This window comes from Borostomias antarcticus (assembly GCF_949987555.1).
Source record: "Borostomias antarcticus genome assembly, chromosome: 15".
NCBI lineage: Eukaryota > Metazoa > Chordata > Actinopteri > Stomiiformes > Stomiidae > Borostomias > Borostomias antarcticus.
In genome coordinates, this window is record NC_140248.1 from 9,997,209 (window position 1) to 10,014,821 (window position 17,613).

At 44.5% G+C, this 17,613-nt stretch overlaps 1 protein-coding gene across 1 annotated transcript in view; it reads left to right on the forward strand.

Annotated features, from left to right (window-relative positions):
- The window catches only part of uvrag (UV radiation resistance associated gene), a gene marked incomplete at its 5' end in the record, with an annotated part of 81,298 nt that overhangs the window by 524 nt on the left and 63,161 nt on the right, over window positions 1-17,613 (forward strand). The window contains 5 exons of the mRNA XM_084450558.1: window positions 1,918-2,035; window positions 2,654-2,688; window positions 5,644-5,805; window positions 6,644-6,718; window positions 6,819-6,904. Coding sequence (XP_084306684.1) covers window positions 1,918-2,035; window positions 2,654-2,688; window positions 5,644-5,805; window positions 6,644-6,718; window positions 6,819-6,904 — 476 coding nt within the window. The remainder of the gene's footprint in view (window positions 1-1,917; window positions 2,036-2,653; window positions 2,689-5,643; window positions 5,806-6,643; window positions 6,719-6,818; window positions 6,905-17,613) is intronic.

Consider the following 17,613-nt stretch of genomic DNA (forward strand, 5'->3'; position numbering starts at 1 on the left):
CTATGAACACCAGTATGTTTCACTTGGCTCGCTAGCTAGCTACAACTGTGTAACTCGGCTATAGCCAATTATAGTAATTCATTTTCCAAAGGTAGACTTCTCATACAGTTAGCCCAACAAGTACGGCCGACAGGACTGTAACACTCTTTCGATAGCAACCTCTCTATTTGTTGAAATAATTATCTATTCAATATTGTAAACAATTAGTATACGGATCATTGGTACAATATGCTTGCATGTCTTCCTGGGGGTACTAGCTGACAGTCTGAGAGCAAATTCTAAGCCCTTGCACCGCATGTAACTGTAGCTAGTCATACTGTCATTGCTGTCTGCACTTACAGTATAAGTAGACAAGTCGAGTATGTCAAGGCCTCGTGAGTCCAGTTAAATCATTTAAGCTGTCTTCTTGCGAATGGTACTTTAAATTATCTCATACTTGACCTGTAAAAAAATTGTCTCAAGTCTGTAGTGTATTGTGTGAGGGAGGCTTGGTCAGCTAGTGTAGCAGAGCTGTCACCTGTACCCTTGTTACTGTACCTTTACTGTAGAATCCCACAATGTCACTCTGGGAAGGCATTGTCAACTTGCCTCAAAGTGCTATGTGTATAACGCATGGTCTTGTAATGGGGATGTTGATGTTTGGACCAGCTCAGGCCATTACATGAAATTAGCCAAACGGCCATCTGTGTTGAGAAGCCTCTCCCTTTCTTACCCATCCCACTTCACTATGCCACACTAACTTTCACTCTCTCTATTTCTCTCTGTCTTTATCTGTCTTTATCCTCTCTCTCTCTCTCCCCCCCCCCCCCTCCCCCATGGTCCAAAATTCAAATTAGCTCGTTTAGAAATGTCCTCTGCCATTTTTGACGGGGGACAAGCCTCTTGCTGAACAAACCACGTTTTTGTTTCAGAGGCTCTTAATCTTATAGGGAATCCCATGACTTGGATTTATCGCTAATATGCCTGCTGTGGTCGCAGCTCAGTCTGCTGCTGTTGCTGAAGAATGTAGGCAAGATCAGATGAGGGACTGGCTTGCTGTTGACTCAGTAGTAGTCCTGTGCCTCCTGCTATCACACTACTACCCTGAGGGGGGAACCCTGCTTAACGGCCCCTGTTTTAACGTCTTGTGTCCCATGGTCCGTCTCATACAACACTCCCCCTGTGCTACATGTGGCAATAGGCTATCTTGGAACCATTGTTTCACTGTCGAGAAGTTCTCTGTTTTCCAGGAAATCCTCAGATCAGCTACTGTGCCTACTCCCTCCTGAAGCAGGTTATTTAAGGGCAGGTGGATTGCTTGAAGTTATTTGTAGAGTGGACCTTTGACTAATATCCAAATACGGTGATGTCATGTTCTTTCGGACTCTGAGGATTGGAGCAGGTTTTATAGAGGAATCCTGGCCGGGTTTGCTAGTCTGAGACATGCTGTACAAAGACTTTTTGTTTTCTTGTGTAAATGGTACACTGACTTTGAGCCCAGTTGATAAAACCTTTGCACTCTTGTAAAGGCTTTTGGAGGGGAAAATACAGTACAGTCGTCAACACATGAATTCTGCTTTCTAAATGGCAGCCCTTTCTGTGGTCAGTTAATGCGGATGTGAATGCTTCCATAAATTGTTATAATTTTGGCAAATGTAGATGATAGATAGCATGTGGCTGTACAATAGCGTCACACTGTTGATTTTCAACAGGGTGATGTAACGACTATGTTGTAAAGTTATAGCTTCTGTCAACCTGCTTAAAATTTACTGCTATGTGAAATGTGTATGTGTGTGGAAAGGCAATAAACATGTATTTTATACCGCATTACATTTTACAGATGGCAGAACAACTGTTCTGTCTCTCCTCTCTCCTCCGTCCCTCATTCTCTTATTCTCCACTTTTCCCTCCTCTGTCTCTCCATCTCTCCCGGTTCAGAGGCGGTTACGTCATCTCCGAAGCATCGCTGCCCGCAACATCGTCAACAAGAATGGTTCTCCTCTGCTGGACACATACTTCACCCTCCACCTCTGTCTAAAAGACCGGATATCAAGAGGTGAAAACTCCCTCCCTCACCTCTCACTCATGTGAGCCTGTGATTATCACAGCCAACCTCTCTGTCACCAGAGATTGAGGCTGCTGCAATGTAATCTTATATAGAGGACAATAAACTCACTTTCACATTTGGAAAGACCTTTAGTTGTGTTTGACCACATTTTGGTCATTATACACGTTTAGGCTATGCTGCTAAAGGACTTCACGCATACTCAGAGCATGTGTTGGACATTGGCACCACTACTTTAGTGTGGAAAGCATCATGCTTCACCCTCTGAACCACCTAGGAAATGTTTTAGTCCTTAACCTATGCTCAGTTGGAAGGGCTTTAGCTTATTCACCACAGAAAAAGATGAGTTGGCATCCTCTTGCGTTCTCATGAGAAGCAAAGCGGCTTGGCTTGTCAGGGTGTGATACTACCTGCTGTATGCGCCGTTAAACATGCATGTCTTTTACTTTTGTTCTAAATAACCTAGAGCAAGGCTGGAGCTTGAGGAGTTTATTATAGTCAGATCACTCTAGAAGGTTTGTGTACCTGTCTAACGTTACTCGCAAACATCTGTAGTCACTACAGGGCAATTCTCTCATTTCTGATGTGTCAGTTTTCCTCTCTTTCCAGACTTTTACAAGAGTGAAGTCATCCAGGATTCATTGGTAAGTGCCATAGTCTAACTACATGCTACATACTATACATTCATTTTAAAGAATGTCTAACTGTGGTACTGTATAACTACTGCACTGGTCAGTCAGTCAGTCACAAAGTTGATGAGTCAAAGTGCTGCCCTTTGTAGACTACAAATAAACACCTATGAGGCTATTATCTACATGCCTATGTGCTTCCCATACAGACAGAGTTAGCAATGTCGTACTATACAGACTGTTCTTCTCTATCTGTCAATGACACCTTCCCTAGTGACTCGACAGCCATTCCACAGTGCTGAGTCTCTGGCTAAACTGGACACCAAATAGAGCTCGCCCCTCAGTATTATTTGGTTGATGTTAGAATGGATCATCCGGAGAGAGGGGGGGCGGGAACTCCGCTACACGTCATCAAATCGTTGGAATCGTTTGGCCGCCAAGAGGCGCGCTGGATATGTGATATGCCGAGCGTGCCCACTCAGCACCGTCCGAGTAGCTCCACTCCTGAGTCCAGTTTTGTAAATCAGCCTGACCTCAGTGTCTACGCCTGACCCAGTAGCTGTATATATGCTGTGATTGTGATTGGTTCTGTCAAGGAAGAACCCATTGCCCCTACTTCCTAGACTTATGTGTAGCTCTGAAATGATTGGATAGCCCAAGTAAGATGGTGAAAATTCCACCTTGCTTATTAGGGTGGTAGTTTGAAATCAGCAATCGTTCTCTTAAACCTTCAGATTAGCACTTGGGTGTAGGGGCTGGTGGGTTGTTTTAGAAAATAGCCATTGCCGACAAGTGGATGGTGTATTTTGTGTGTGACTGACAGTGTGTGAATAGGGGCCATTTTCTTTAGTGGCGTGAGGAAAGAGGACACGCCCTCCACCCCCCTGCAAGAGTGCCAAGCAAGACTACTCCTACATTCCAGGATCTTTAATTAACTAGCAACTGTTGCACACATTTTGGTGAAATTTCTGTGACTTATTCTTTCCTTGTCATGTATAAGCAGGCCAGGTCCAGCCTGACCTATGCACGTGAAATGACATGAAATGACATGAAATAATGTCTGATAAATTAAGATAGGACTTGTCGCCTGGACACATCAGTTTCAATGCTTCCAATGCTAATCCAGCACAATGAGAGTGAGATAATCAGTTAGCTCATGAGCTCACAACAACTAGCAGCAGCTTTCATAACATTAATGGTAGCGGTCAGTGGCTAAAGCAGTAACAATGATCAATCAATCAATCAATCAAAGCTTTATTTGTATAGCGCATTTCATACCCAGAGGCAACACAATGCGCTTTACAGAGAACTGATGATTCTGTAACGTTAGCTATTTTGCTGCAATTGGTTCAACTTCTGTTTCTGGACAAAGGAAAGGAATAAAAAGATTGTGAAAGGATGAACATGTGGAGGTTTGGGGTATAGTCCCATAAAGTCATCCCCACCGGGGCCTTGAACCCCAGTCTCCCGGGTGGGAGTCCTATGCTCTTACCACTACGCTACTTGTGTAGTGGAGATCGGCGGGTTGGTTTTGGTGTCCTTCCAGTCCCTAGTGTTGGTTGGGGTTAGAATAAGGGTTGGGGTTAGAATAAGGGTTGGGACAGGGACATGATCTGACCTATAAGGCAAGGGGTAAAGGTCGGAGTGAAAGGATGAATATGTGGAGGTTTGGGGTATAGTCCCATAAAATCATCCCCACCTGGGCCTTGAACCCCGATCTCCCGCGTGGGAGTCCATTGCTTTCACCGCGCTGTGCTGGGACTACTGCCTCTTGTGGTGCCAACAGAGAAACAGATCAACATTCAACGGAGGGAGGGAGGGAGTGATAACCGGACAAACGCTATTCTAGGTGCGCTGGCTTACAGCTACGCACAAAAACATGGATGTTTGAAACAAATCTCTTAAGAGCACTGAAGGAGAACTCGACATCAAACGTGTCAATAAAATATGAAAGTGCTACACTTCCTGTGTCTCCATAGTCTCTCCCATGTGTCTCTCTCTATCCGTCTCTCTGTAAACCCATAGCTGAGGATCATGTCAAATGTCACAGAGTGACATTAGATACTGCTGAGTAAGGTGTTGTCAAATCTCACTTTATCAGGGAAGTTACTGTCCTCTCCTCGTTTTGAAGGTACTGGTTGGTACTACAGCACACATACCCATCCACCCATCCTACAAGCAACAACAGCTGCTAGTCATTCCAACTCTGCAGTGGAGCAGACCTTTTGTAACAGGCCAAATGCAGACTCATGAGATGGCCTCAGCTCTTTTCCCATGCTACCTGCCCCCCCCATCTCCCAGGACAGCAGTCAGTAATGTACTGCAGATGCATGTCAGCGTATAAAACTCTGTATTGACAACGTCAGCATTCCTCCACTGTCACCTTTGCACTTTAGTGTTCTGTCTGTTTCCCCATTGTCGTCTGTGCAAGGAGCCTCTTCCCCCCTGTTCTTCCTGTTGTTATGTGAAGGCACAGATCCCCCACTTCTCCTCCACCCCCCACCCCCCCCCCCCTCTCGATTTCTCCCCTCCTGTTTTCTACCGTATGTCTGGCTACATTCAAAAACAAGCAGAGATTAGCAGTTGGATATCCTCCAGCAGGAAGGCGCAGAGAGACCTTGGATGGTGGGAATCGCTAATTTGTATTGTATATGACAGACAAACAGACAGACTCCCAAGGATTCCAGGAACCTTGGTGTCTCATGGAGTTCAGGCCATGAAAGCTAGAGTGGATGGTTTAGAGTGGATGGTTTTCTAGTGGTTAGTCGGTGACGGGTCCCCTCTGGGTACTGCAGTTGGATGTGTCAACATTTGCTTTGACACAACTGAGGTAAACAACCGCTGAATGGCAGGATCACATACTGGTTCACCTCATTTTGTGAGTTTTAAGCCAAATGTCAGATGAAGTTTCCATCCCAGTGGTCCCGCATGTTCACAAAATGTTATTTCTTGTTTGCGTCTCTTTGTCAGAATCCAACATGGCGGAGTCTAGACTTTGGCATGCTGCCGGACCTCCTGGACACGTCGGTGTCTTGCTTTGTGGTGAGGATATGGGGCGGCCGGGACGAGCAGTACCAGCTCCTCATAGAGTGGAAGGTTAACCTGGATGGCCTCAGATACACTGGGCAGCAGGTCAGACACACACATACAATCTCTCTCGCGCACACACTCTCAGACATGTATTTTTAGACAGGGTTGCAATCTGATAAAAAAAAGCTTTCTTGACTCTAAAGAGAACACTACAAATGGTTAAAGGAGTAGTAAAGGGAAAAATCATGTTTAGCCCTGTTTTAAGGTTACTTATGATCATATACAATGGTTCAGATCAAAAAGTTGACAAAACTAGCACTTTTGAGAAAGTCTGATAGTTGCTCTACCACCGTTTTGGTCATACAATGGATGTGGGTGGGCACCTTGAAAAATCATTCAAAAAACATGTTAAACTCTCAATTTCAAAGACAAGAAACTCACCGAGGTGTTAGTTGGCGTTCTGACATATAATTTGCCATAAAGTAAGATTCTAGTTAATCTGGAAAGGCTTTTTAAAAAAAAAATATTTTTAGCATATAACTATTTAGTCACAGCACATACATCCTACAGGATTCATACTTTGCGGCGAATTTGATATCAGAACACCAACGGACACCAATTACCCCCTCGGTGAGCTTCTTGTCTTTGAAATCGAGAGTTTTTTTTTTTAACATTTAAATGATTTTTCAAGCTGCCCACCCACATCCATTGTATGACCAAAACGGTGGTAGAGCAATTATCAGACTTTCTCAAAAGTGCTAGTCAACGTTTTGATCTGAACAATTGTATATGATCAGAAGTAACCTTAAAACAGGGCTAAACATGCATTTTCCCTTTACTACTCCTTTAAATTAACCACATGCCCGATCCGCTGTAGCTCTTTTTTCTCTCTCCCCATCTCCGGCTCCCAGTGAAATGTCATTGCTTTGTCTCTCCACAGATCCGCTCCAGGAATCCAAATGAGATCATATTTGGATTGAATGACGGCTACTATGCAGCTGACTTTGATCAGAAGGTACTGCCTTTGTTTATCTCCATAGCAACAGTAATCAGAGAACCTTTATTGTGTTCACTGTCCTGGTATCCATGGTAATGTTGAAATGTCACTGTTGCAGGACCACGCTGAGAGGAAGAAGAACAGCTTGCTTCAGGTGGACCACAGCTCTGTGAGAAACTCCTACAGTGTTTTCTCTCTCCTTAGGTGAGACTGCACTGAAAATGCATGTATGCATGCTCGCACGCACGCACACACACACACACACACACACACACACACACACACACACACACACACACACACACACACACACACACACACACACACACACACACACACACACACACACACACACACACACACACACACACACACACACACACACACCATCATCATCATCATAATTTAAGAGCTTGGCACAGGGAGTTTTTTCCCTGTTACACTTAAAAGTGCTACTCAGAGCTAAGTTGGCATTTTTCCCAACCTTATACCATTGGTCCAACTTAAAAAAAAAAAAAAAAAGTGATTAGGAATCTATAAACATTTTTCTGGATGTTGAGGTCATGACCCTCAACTTTTTTGACTTGTGAGCACCAAAAGCTTAATTAGAAATATTTCCCAGCTTGTCCGTTAGATGGCGCCAGTAAGCTACCTTTCAATTCACTGCTGCTCTTGTCAGGAATCTGCTGTCACGGATCCTGCTTTTGCTCTTAGGTCATTAAGTGCTGCCAACAATACAGGCTGTAGTGTTTTTCTTGGACTTAAAAGGACATACATATGGAAAGCTCTAATCAAGTTAATAAAATAAAGGTGCCATGTCATCTTTGGCCAGCTGTGTAATCCGCAGTTGGAGAATTCCATTAGAATTAACCGCTCCGATGATATTAAAGATTAATGGCTCCTCATACCACATATTACCACAAGGGGGGGACAGACTCTCACTTAGAACCATGGAGCAGTTCTGGGGAGAATTTTGCTTTAGGCCTGTGTTTACAAAACACAGTGCTGTTGTTCTAATGCGGCGTGAGGTAAACACTACCTATTGATACCTCAGTATCTGCAGGGCTTTACCGTAGGGAACTCTGCCTAACGTCACGTGCAGCCTTCCTTGACAATGACAATTTGGGTCTTTAAAAAAAATAATTGACTGCAATGTGTAGGCCAGAAACACTGCAGGTTGTGTGACTAGATCCTGTGATTGCATACATATCAGTGGAGGAATGTTGGTGTTGAAAAGAGGGAACCCAAAACCAATTCCTGTCGTGCATCGCTGCTTGTCCCCGAGCACTGCACTGCAGAGTGTCAGGGAGAGGACGGCCCGATCCCCTGTGGTTATCCCTTGGCCTAGGAGTGCTCTGTGTCTCCAGCTTATGTGCGGGGAGAAAATGCCCTCCCTACCCTGCATCCCACTGAGGGATATCACCAGGTTGATTCATGCAGCTTTATGGGGCCTGCTGTTGTTTCATATAGCCCTTACACACATAGTTCCCTTTACATTACTGTGAAATCCTACCCGGGGCCGTGACTGATTTTCGCCATTCCTACATGAGCCAAATGCCACGACATTCCCGTGTTGCGTCTTTTCAAACATGCCAATCCCGACAGAACACGCAAGGCACAGTCCAGCGACAGACACCCAGATTAACCAAGTCAGTCGAAGAAAAAATCCATAGGCTAGTATTATTCTTACAAGTTGAAAATATATATTATATGCAGTTTTTGTTGCTTTTTAAGATCAAGACCTTAATAGGCTACATTTTGCAATGCAGAGAAATGCAGAGCAGGAGAAATGCAGAGCGTATTTGCCATAATCCGGTACATACATGTGTTTTTGTTTAATTTTTTGGGGGGATTGTTGCCTACTAGGCCCTCAATGTTGTACCTAAGGGCAGTGCAAGCAAATTAAATTTGGATGGATGCATCATGGATGGATGGATGGATGGATGGATCTTCATTTCCAGGCTATAGGAAAACTTTAGATCGCAGTGGAACCTGCCTACTGGGCCTAATAATTTATGCCATTTATGCAGAATAACAAAAGTTAAGCTAAACAATAACAAAAGTATGTTACATAGGTCTTAGAGGGAAAAAAAAATGCCCAAAATGTTTGGTCGGAAAAGAATGTTGTAGGCTATGTCAGTCGACCAACATTTTCTTTGGTTTTAGACAGCCCTAACTATTAACTTGTAAAATGTAACATGTTAAAATGATCAAAATATAAATTTTCCTTTGGGTGAATTTTGGAACTTCCAGTGGTGCTTGAAATCCCTAGTGTTTCGTGTCTTTCGCCAGACTGACCTACCCGATAATTTAACAGCTTCTGTTACACAACACACCCTTCCTGACAGATTCCAGGGAATTGTACTAGGTCTTGACGCGGGAAATTGGCTGTACAGATTTCCTGTGAAATTCCGCTCATACATGCCCCCTAACAGGTAAATTCCCTAGAATTTAATGGGAACCCTTCTATGTTTGAATGGGGTTTTACATTATTACCTCCTCCCTCCATTCCCAGTGGGGCTCAGTGGAATTTTAGGCAGCTCATTGATCCCCTTCCTAGGCTGTGAGGCGGATGGGAGGGGAGCTGGTTGGCTAATAGGTTCTAGGTCTCTCTCTCTCTCTCTCTCTCCCTCCCACTCTCTCTACTAGGTCCCCCCCTCTCTGTCTCTCTCCTGCCCTGGTCAGGTCTCTGCGTTGTGTCTTGGCTTCAGGCCACAGTGTGCTCATGTCTTCTGGGCCAGTGCCTCAGAGTGATTCATCAGATACACTAACACACTCCCCTTGGGGTCTACACCCACCCCCTGTGGTACAGGGTTCTATAGAATGTTCAGCCTCTCTGACCTGGCCTTCACTTCCTGAAACGCTTTGACAGAGTATTCACGCTTCCATGTCTGGAGAGAAGTCATGATCCTGCATAGTTGGATTCTGCCTGTTCAGCTTATTAGGATGGACTCCGAGCTGCAGTTTGTATGTAATATATTTTGGTGTTGAGGAAGGTTGTCGGCTGGAATAAATGGCTCGGGCACACTGCCACAATATGCATTTGTCTCTTCCTCTGAGATTAATTTTGTTGGAAATCTAGGTTGTTGGTTGATTTATTTGGAGCTGTGATGAATTATTGAATCATTAAATTCATCCCTGTATTTGCTATCTGCAAGAGAGTGGGCCTGTGAGGCAGCATGGTCTTCTGAAATACACTACATTACAGTAATTTAGCATATGCTTTTATCAAAGCAACTCAAAGCAAAAAAAACTCAAGTGCATCTCTTTTCTAAACAGGTGACTAAGAGCTTGATCTAGTGTTAAAGTACAAGAGCGGCAAAATATGTGTATATACAGTAAAATTATAATAATAAAAATGTTTATTTGTATAGCACTTTTCATACATAGACTGCAGCTCAAAATGCTTTAGCATTTCAGCACACAAGTTAAAAATAATAATAAGTAAACCACACAATAAAATAAACCACCCATTAAAAATAAACCACACAGTCCAAAGAGCATAAAACAGGGAAGATCATATAAGTAAAGGAATAAAACAATTTGATGAAAAATAATTACAAATAATGGATAATTGACAAAAATTAATAAAAAGAGTTAGAGAGTCTAGATTAAAAGGTACGTTTTCAGTTGCCATTTGAAAATGTCCACTGAGCCCGTTCTCTGACAGGGCTCCAAACTAACATTTTACACCGCTGACACGTTTTTGTGAGTTTCTGTAAGCCAGCGCAGCATGGAGAGCAAATGTCGGGTTGTCCCTCTGTCCCTTCCCTTGTTGACCTGCAGTTCTATGTTGCTACCACAAGAGGCAGTGGTCCCAGAACATCAAAACAAAAGACACCATTGATTTTCAAGAGCTCCGGTGGCCTAGTGGTTAAGGAGCTCATCTCCCATGCTGAACGTGCGAGTTCAAAGCCCACAAAACTTGTGGGTTCAAAACTCGTGGTGTGGACAGTTTTTTGTCACTGGATGTTATAGCAGCTGTGTAAAAATATGGTTACCTGTTGACTCTGTCAGTTATTGAATTTATGTGCAGTAATTGAACATATGAAATACTCCTGTTTTGAAATTATACCTACAATATGTGTCTCAGTAATTACCCATTATAGGCTGTAATTTGCATTTATTTACCAGGTAAGGGACGGGAGAGATCCCATGGGAACAATTTGTTAATATATATTTTTTTTTTTTATATCTTTAAAGAAATGTACAGTCTGTTTTGCAGATGAATTCACTGTGTCAAACTGTTTGTGCCACCACAAGACGAAGAACATCAAAGTCCCAGAACATCAAACACTATGGCTGTTTTTCCACTGTCGGGCCGAACGGTTACTAGGCAGTTTCGTTTAGCTCCGTTCTGTCCCGGACTGGTGAGAACCGTTACCATCTGCGTGCTTTGTTGGTCCTGGCTTACCCGGTTCTAGGACCCACCAGACGCCACTGACCCCTATGTGTGTAGATTTCTCTCCCTATCTGCGTGTGTGTGTACGGGGTGTGCGGGGTTGGGGGGCATTGGGAGTAATAACAATGTCGGAGAAGACCCTGTGCAAGACCCCACGGTACGCTACTGCATTATAGACAGACAGTCCTCATTACAATAGGAGTAGGACACTTCAAATCCTATAGTAATACATTTTTGTATAGGATGTGATGCACCAGTCGCTCTACGCCTACATGTGGTTTATTTTCAGTGATTAGACTGACTGTTGACTGGCACAGCTTTAGGTGCTGATGGAGGAATGAGCTTAATGTATTGATGCATTTTTGTGCGTGGCTGTAAGCCAGCACACCCAGTATAGCGTTCGTCTGGTTATCACTCCCTCCCTCCCTCCCTCCCTCCCTCCGTTACTCCAGACAATGTTGGCCTGCATTTCTCTTTTGGCACCACAAGAGGCAGTAGTCCCAGCACACCAAAATCAAGAAGGACACCAAAATCAACCCGCCGATCTCCACTGCACAAGTAGAGTAGTGGTGAGAACATTGGACTCCCACCCTGGAGACTGGGGTTGAAGACCCGGTGGGGATAAATTTATGGGACTATACCCCAAACCTCCACATCATCCTTTCACTCTAACCTTTACCCCTTGCCTTATAGATCAGATCCTGTCCCAACCCCAACCCATATTCTAACCCCAACCCACACTAGGGAAGAAGGACACCAAAACCCACCCGCCGATCTCCACTGCACAAGTAGAGTAGTGGTGAGAGCATTGGACTCCCACCCAGGAGACCAGGGTTCCTGGTGGGGATGACTTTATGTTATCATCAGTGTAACTGCTTTAGCCACTGACCGCTACCATTAATGTTATGGAAGCTGCTGCTAGTTGTTGTGAGCCCATGAGCTAACTGGCTATCCCGCTCTTATTGTGCTGGATTAGCATTGGAAGCATTGGAACTGATGTGTCCAAGAAGACCTATCTTAATTTATCAGACATTATTTCATGTAATTTCAATTGAAAGAGATCCTTGGTTCTAATATGGTCCTCCACTGTGTCTGTGTGGAGAGATCCTTGGTTCTAATACGGTCCTCCGCTGTGTCTGTGTGGAGAGATCCTTGGTTCTAATACGGTCCTCCGCTGTGTCTGTGTGGAGAGATTCTTGGTTCTAATACGGTCCTCCACTGTGTCTGTGTGGAGAGATCCTTGGTTCTAATACGGTCCTCCACTGTGTCTGTGTGGAGAGATCCTTGGTTCTAATACGGTCCTCCACTGTGTCTGTGTGTAGATACTCTGACGTCTGACTTGATTCTCTTCTGCTACACTGTACCACATGGCGCGTGAGAGACGGAGAAATAAATGCTGCCAGTGGGCAGTTCAAAAGAGTATACTAAATAATCAAACCAAATCAACAAAATATGACTTTAGGGTTATTATTATTTAACAAAAAAAATAAAATAATTGGTGGGTTAGGGTTAGGGTCTGGATTTTATTTTGGCGGACTTTTGGAATGTTTAAAAGAAAGGGTTCATTTGAAAGGGTGATGTGCAGTCACAAAGAGAAAACGTCATTCTCAATTAGCCTCACACATCTTTCTCTCCAAGTGAGGTTTGGTTCTCTGCGAGGGCTGCTCAGAGCAGGACTGGACCACCCTCCCAAGCAGCCCGATCTGCCAGACAGGCAAGAAGAAGAGGTGTGAAAAATACTAGGTGGAGTTGGGAAGGCGAAAGCCTGGCTGCAGAGATGGAACACAGCGTACTGTACGGTACATACTGTACCAATAATCTCCTTTCTGTCTCTGAGAGAGATTTACACCCTGGGAGAGAGGCTGAGCTACTTCCTACATAGAGCCAGACTACAGAGAGCACAGAGACGAAGCCAGCAGTGAAAGCCAAGATCATACAGCCACTCTATTCCCAGTTGAAATACATTTGCCCTAACTTTTGATCTGGAGTCCGATTGTATTTCAATCCTCCTGAATAGTGAAGATTAGGATTGAAGCTCTGGTAATCTGATCCCAGATCTGTGGTTGCTGATCTCTCTACCTATAGAGTCCAGGCTGGCTATAGGGAAACTGGTAGATCTGATTGGATTGCTGGTAGCTAGGTTGGTTTGGAAATCATTTAGTGCAGCAGTGGGTTTGTTGCTTTCAGTTTTTCTTGGTTAGAGCCTATTTTGGCTTTTTGTCTCACTTAATGTGTTTTTGAACATTGGACTCAAGTGCCCTTTTTGACTTTTAATAATGTGTTTAATGTCAACACCGGTGTAGGTATTGGCTTATAAAGGCATAAACTATTCTAATAGCGCCTGAGCGATACACATCTCTCCTTGAACATAAGTGACAATAAGTTCAACACACTCTTTTATAACTCTGTCAATCAATGGTTCCGTGATGAAAAAATGTTCCCCCCTCTATCAAAACCACATGTTGTTTTAACCCCCTTTGTGATTGTTTGTTGAGGCAGTGCTCTGTGGCGGCGTGTTTCAGAGGGGCCTGTCCTGGAGCCGTGGCCGTGGAGGCGATAAGCCCTTTGTGTGGTTCACGCCTGGGAGCGGGCCAGCGGGGTCGCCTGTCGGCAGGACGCCCCACCACAGCCCTCAACCACAGGATATTGTCCTGGTCCGGGATTAGGAGGAGCCGTTTAAACAGCTGGCCCACACCGAGCCCCCGAGACATGACCCTGGGGCCCAAAGCAGTAGCAGCCAGACCCCGGATAACAAACTGCCTGCTAAACCCTAAAAAGCCATGCAAATATATGAACGTGGATATTCTGTTCTACTTTCACAACTCGAGAGTTTACTTGGGCAGTGTCAAAACAGCTGTTGATGCCTGTTCTTTAAACTTGTCCTGGGGCACTTTTTGGAACTTTTGACCTCCCCTTGAGCCTAGTATTTGTATAAAAAAGCCTTTCCTCATATCCTAAACACTAGGTCTAACTAGATGTATCAGATTGAATCAGATTGACATGAAATATGCCATTGGCTTGATTTTGGTATTTCATGTCAATTTAAATGGGAGAACTTCTGTATGGTTTAGTTTGTTTCCTGCCAGTCGCCAGACCCAGACTTTTAACTTGTGGCCTGTTCCTTCCGCACGGCTGTCGAAGCTCCGTCTTTCGTTCGCTCCGCCCTGTCTCTCTCTGTGAGGCCACAGGCGAGCAGCGAGCACTGCTGTCAGCCCTAATCCCTTAGCATTGATCTACGGTGTGCGCTCTTCTCAGATCTTAAATCCGGTGACTTCTTGGCTTGAGTGTCAGTTACTGTACATCGTCTGCTCTGGTGTCCCCCCACTTTATGCTTAGACAGTAGGCTGTAACTTTCTGATCCAAATTTATGCTGTGTTTTTGAAAACTTGTGTTTTGTGGTTAGTTTGTGTGTTGTTTATTGTTTGGGTTGTTACCCCACAGAGCTTAAGAAACCTAGAGGGACAGTCGGGAGTTGAGCCTGAGGTGAGGAAGGGATCATCCCGTGACAGGGGAGGTAACGTCTGTAACCATCTGCAGGGTGCTCGGCCTTCTCATGACCCTGGCTGGGCCTCTGGAAGAGCCTTCCTCTGGTTAGCTTAGCTTTTCCTGCGTTTCTCCCAGAGTAGGCATGTAAACAATTATTGTGGGCTTACTGCATCTCACAAGAACCCCACAAAACCATCAACTCTGAGCGGGTGCACATGCAGGTCCGCCAAAATATTTTCCAGAGAGGAAAAAATCTTATCTGAACGTACAGAGGGAGACAATGGTGAAATTGGAGGTGAATAGTGAGGAGGTGAAGAGTGTTGACATTCCGCGCCAGTGAGGTGCAGGTATGCTCCAAGAGTGCAAGTTGTTTGTTTGGTTTGTGTCTCCCCTATGCAGTTGTTTTGACCTTGGTGGATATATCATTTCTTATGGTCAAAAACACATTTTCGGAAACATCTGCTCTTTTTTTTTAAAATAATGACATCAGCTCACGGCAGAGATGTGCCCACGATTTCAATAGTTGCTGAAGTTGCTTTTTAATGGTATTTTGGATCCGATTAAAGAGTACTCAGTCATCTGTTGACTTTTTCCCTGAGCAGAGGTATTCAAGGGGAATATAAATCTCCTGGAACTATTTGTTCCCCCACAGCTAATGTGTGATGGAGCTGCCCCAGACTATCAGTGAAGGGTATGGCTGTGAAGTGTTTGTGTCTGCCTGTCTGACCTATCTGAGACGGGGGGAAGCGGAGATGCAGAAGGGCCAAAAAACATCAACAAGGGCCCCAGTTTCTTGTCACCTGATACTTGAGCATTTAAGAAATGAAACCCATCTAATCACACTGGAAAAAGGATAACACCCTCTGTTTTCATAGATACTGACATGGTATAGGCTTCACCTTGTTTCCTGGGTTTCTCTCTCTTGCACACAAAACACAAAAGATCCACAAAATAGTTGACATGCTTGCATCAGAGCAGTCTCTCAAAACAAAAACGACGCCTGCCATGCCATTGTACACTTGAATGGTCTCAAACTTCAGCTATCTCGCTATGTTTTGAATAAGCACCCCCCTACCCTACTAATGCTATATAAGGCAATGTAATGTGTTTTGTTTGGATGTGCCCCGTGTTCTCTCTCGGGGACAGAGCATGTGGTCTCTCATCTCTTCTTCAAACCCCACATCTTTTTCCTACTTATTTCTGCAAGCCAGATAACACATCTGTCTTTGTCGTTGGCCATTGCAGATCGCAAGATTGCTGTAGTGCTGCATATAAACCATCATAAATATTTATTTGAAGATCATCGGGGTGGTAAATAAATAACATTAACAACCAACAAAAAAACATAAACAACAAATGGAAGCCAGTGCTCCAGGGTGCCGACCAGGCCGGCCGGCCGCCGGCCCAACTGGAAGGAGTTAGAGCATACTGGATGTGTTTAAGAACAGAGAAAAGGTCATTTGTGTTTATTATGTTCATTGATTTTGTGAACTCATACGTCCATCAAAACTTCCCACCCAACATATGCGAGATTCCTTGCTAACACGATGTCCAAACTCTGTTTATTGCATTTCATTTGGCTATTGCATTTCATTTGACAGTTTCAAACATGCTCTTGTTGAGAGACCAATCAGGCATTTATCAGACACCCTCACACTAAACAGAACTAGGATCAAATGAATGTCACCGTTTTCAGATGTTAATCAGTCTTATAGCAGGGGCTTTATGCTTTTTGAGGCACATAAGGAATCCTGTCAAATCATGACCACTGATCAGTAATGCCTACTAGTTTGCATGTGTTGCTACCAGCCCTCATGGTGTAAAAAAAGGAAAGTTGTTATGGCTCATATGGCTTGAGTGTTATTTGGGTGTGTGTGCCCACTGGTTGTACTGCTGAAGCGAGGGTAGAGCGGTCCAGGGCCGCCCCCATCTCTGCTCCTCTGTTCCATAGGCTGAGATATGGCCTGATGGACAGGCCCGAGGTCCAGGCTGGCTGGGAAGCTGATAAGGGGGCAGACATGCGTGAAAGCCTGGAGAGACAACTCCATTCACCTAGGGGAAATGGCCATATCAGATTCCTCCATCGCAAACACCTAAACAGATCAAACTGTCAAAAAGGCTTTGCCCTGACCGCCAAAAGACTGCCACTAATGGATATCAGAGTCTAATCAGACAGGTTGAAATGGAGAAAAATGTGAATGGTTCTGTAGGAGATTGTTTTCCCTTCACATCCCATTATGAAACCATTAAGGGAAACACACCCTTTGCATGGGTACAGGAGGGATTTATTTTCCTGTGGGGCTCCAGCCACATTAATATCCTGAGGTGTCCATGGAAGCCCTCTAAAGACGCATCGTGGAAGAGGCCCCTGGATTTTCAGAAACCCCCCAGCACGATGGGTTTTTTGTTACATTGAGCCTCTGGAGGGTCAAAAACCCAAATCCCAGTCAAGAGGCAATTCTTGGAAGGCTCAAAGCGAGTGCATACCTAAGCAGAAGTCATTTTCCCTACGGCACGTACTAAAACCCCCCCTTCCACCACCACCACCACGACCACAGTCCCCACTCTCACTCGGCCATAACCACACATCTCCACCGTGACCAATATGAGCTCCAACACGAGCGGATGTTGCATCATGAGGGTAGGAGAGACAGCATTTTCACCCATCCATAACCAGGCCTCCTCACACATAGGTGGAACCCAGTAAAAGGCAATAAGCTGCATCTCACTGCACCGCCCCCAAAGACCCATAGTATAGAGCTGACTTGGAGGCAGACAGCTAGCCGCCTTGTTCAGCATAGAGGAGCCGGTGGCAATTAGCCATACTGATTAAGCCAATTACCTCATTTGAGAAAATTGAGGAAAGAAAGAATGGTGATATTCATAGAAGAGGACTGTATCTAAATTAGAAGTTGTTACCTTCTGCATGTGGCTGTGGCGGCATATGAACCCAGGTGTCTGCAGTCACGTAGTGATTATGGCAAGGGGATGAGATGTGAAGGTTTTTTTGTAAGCACGGTAGGCT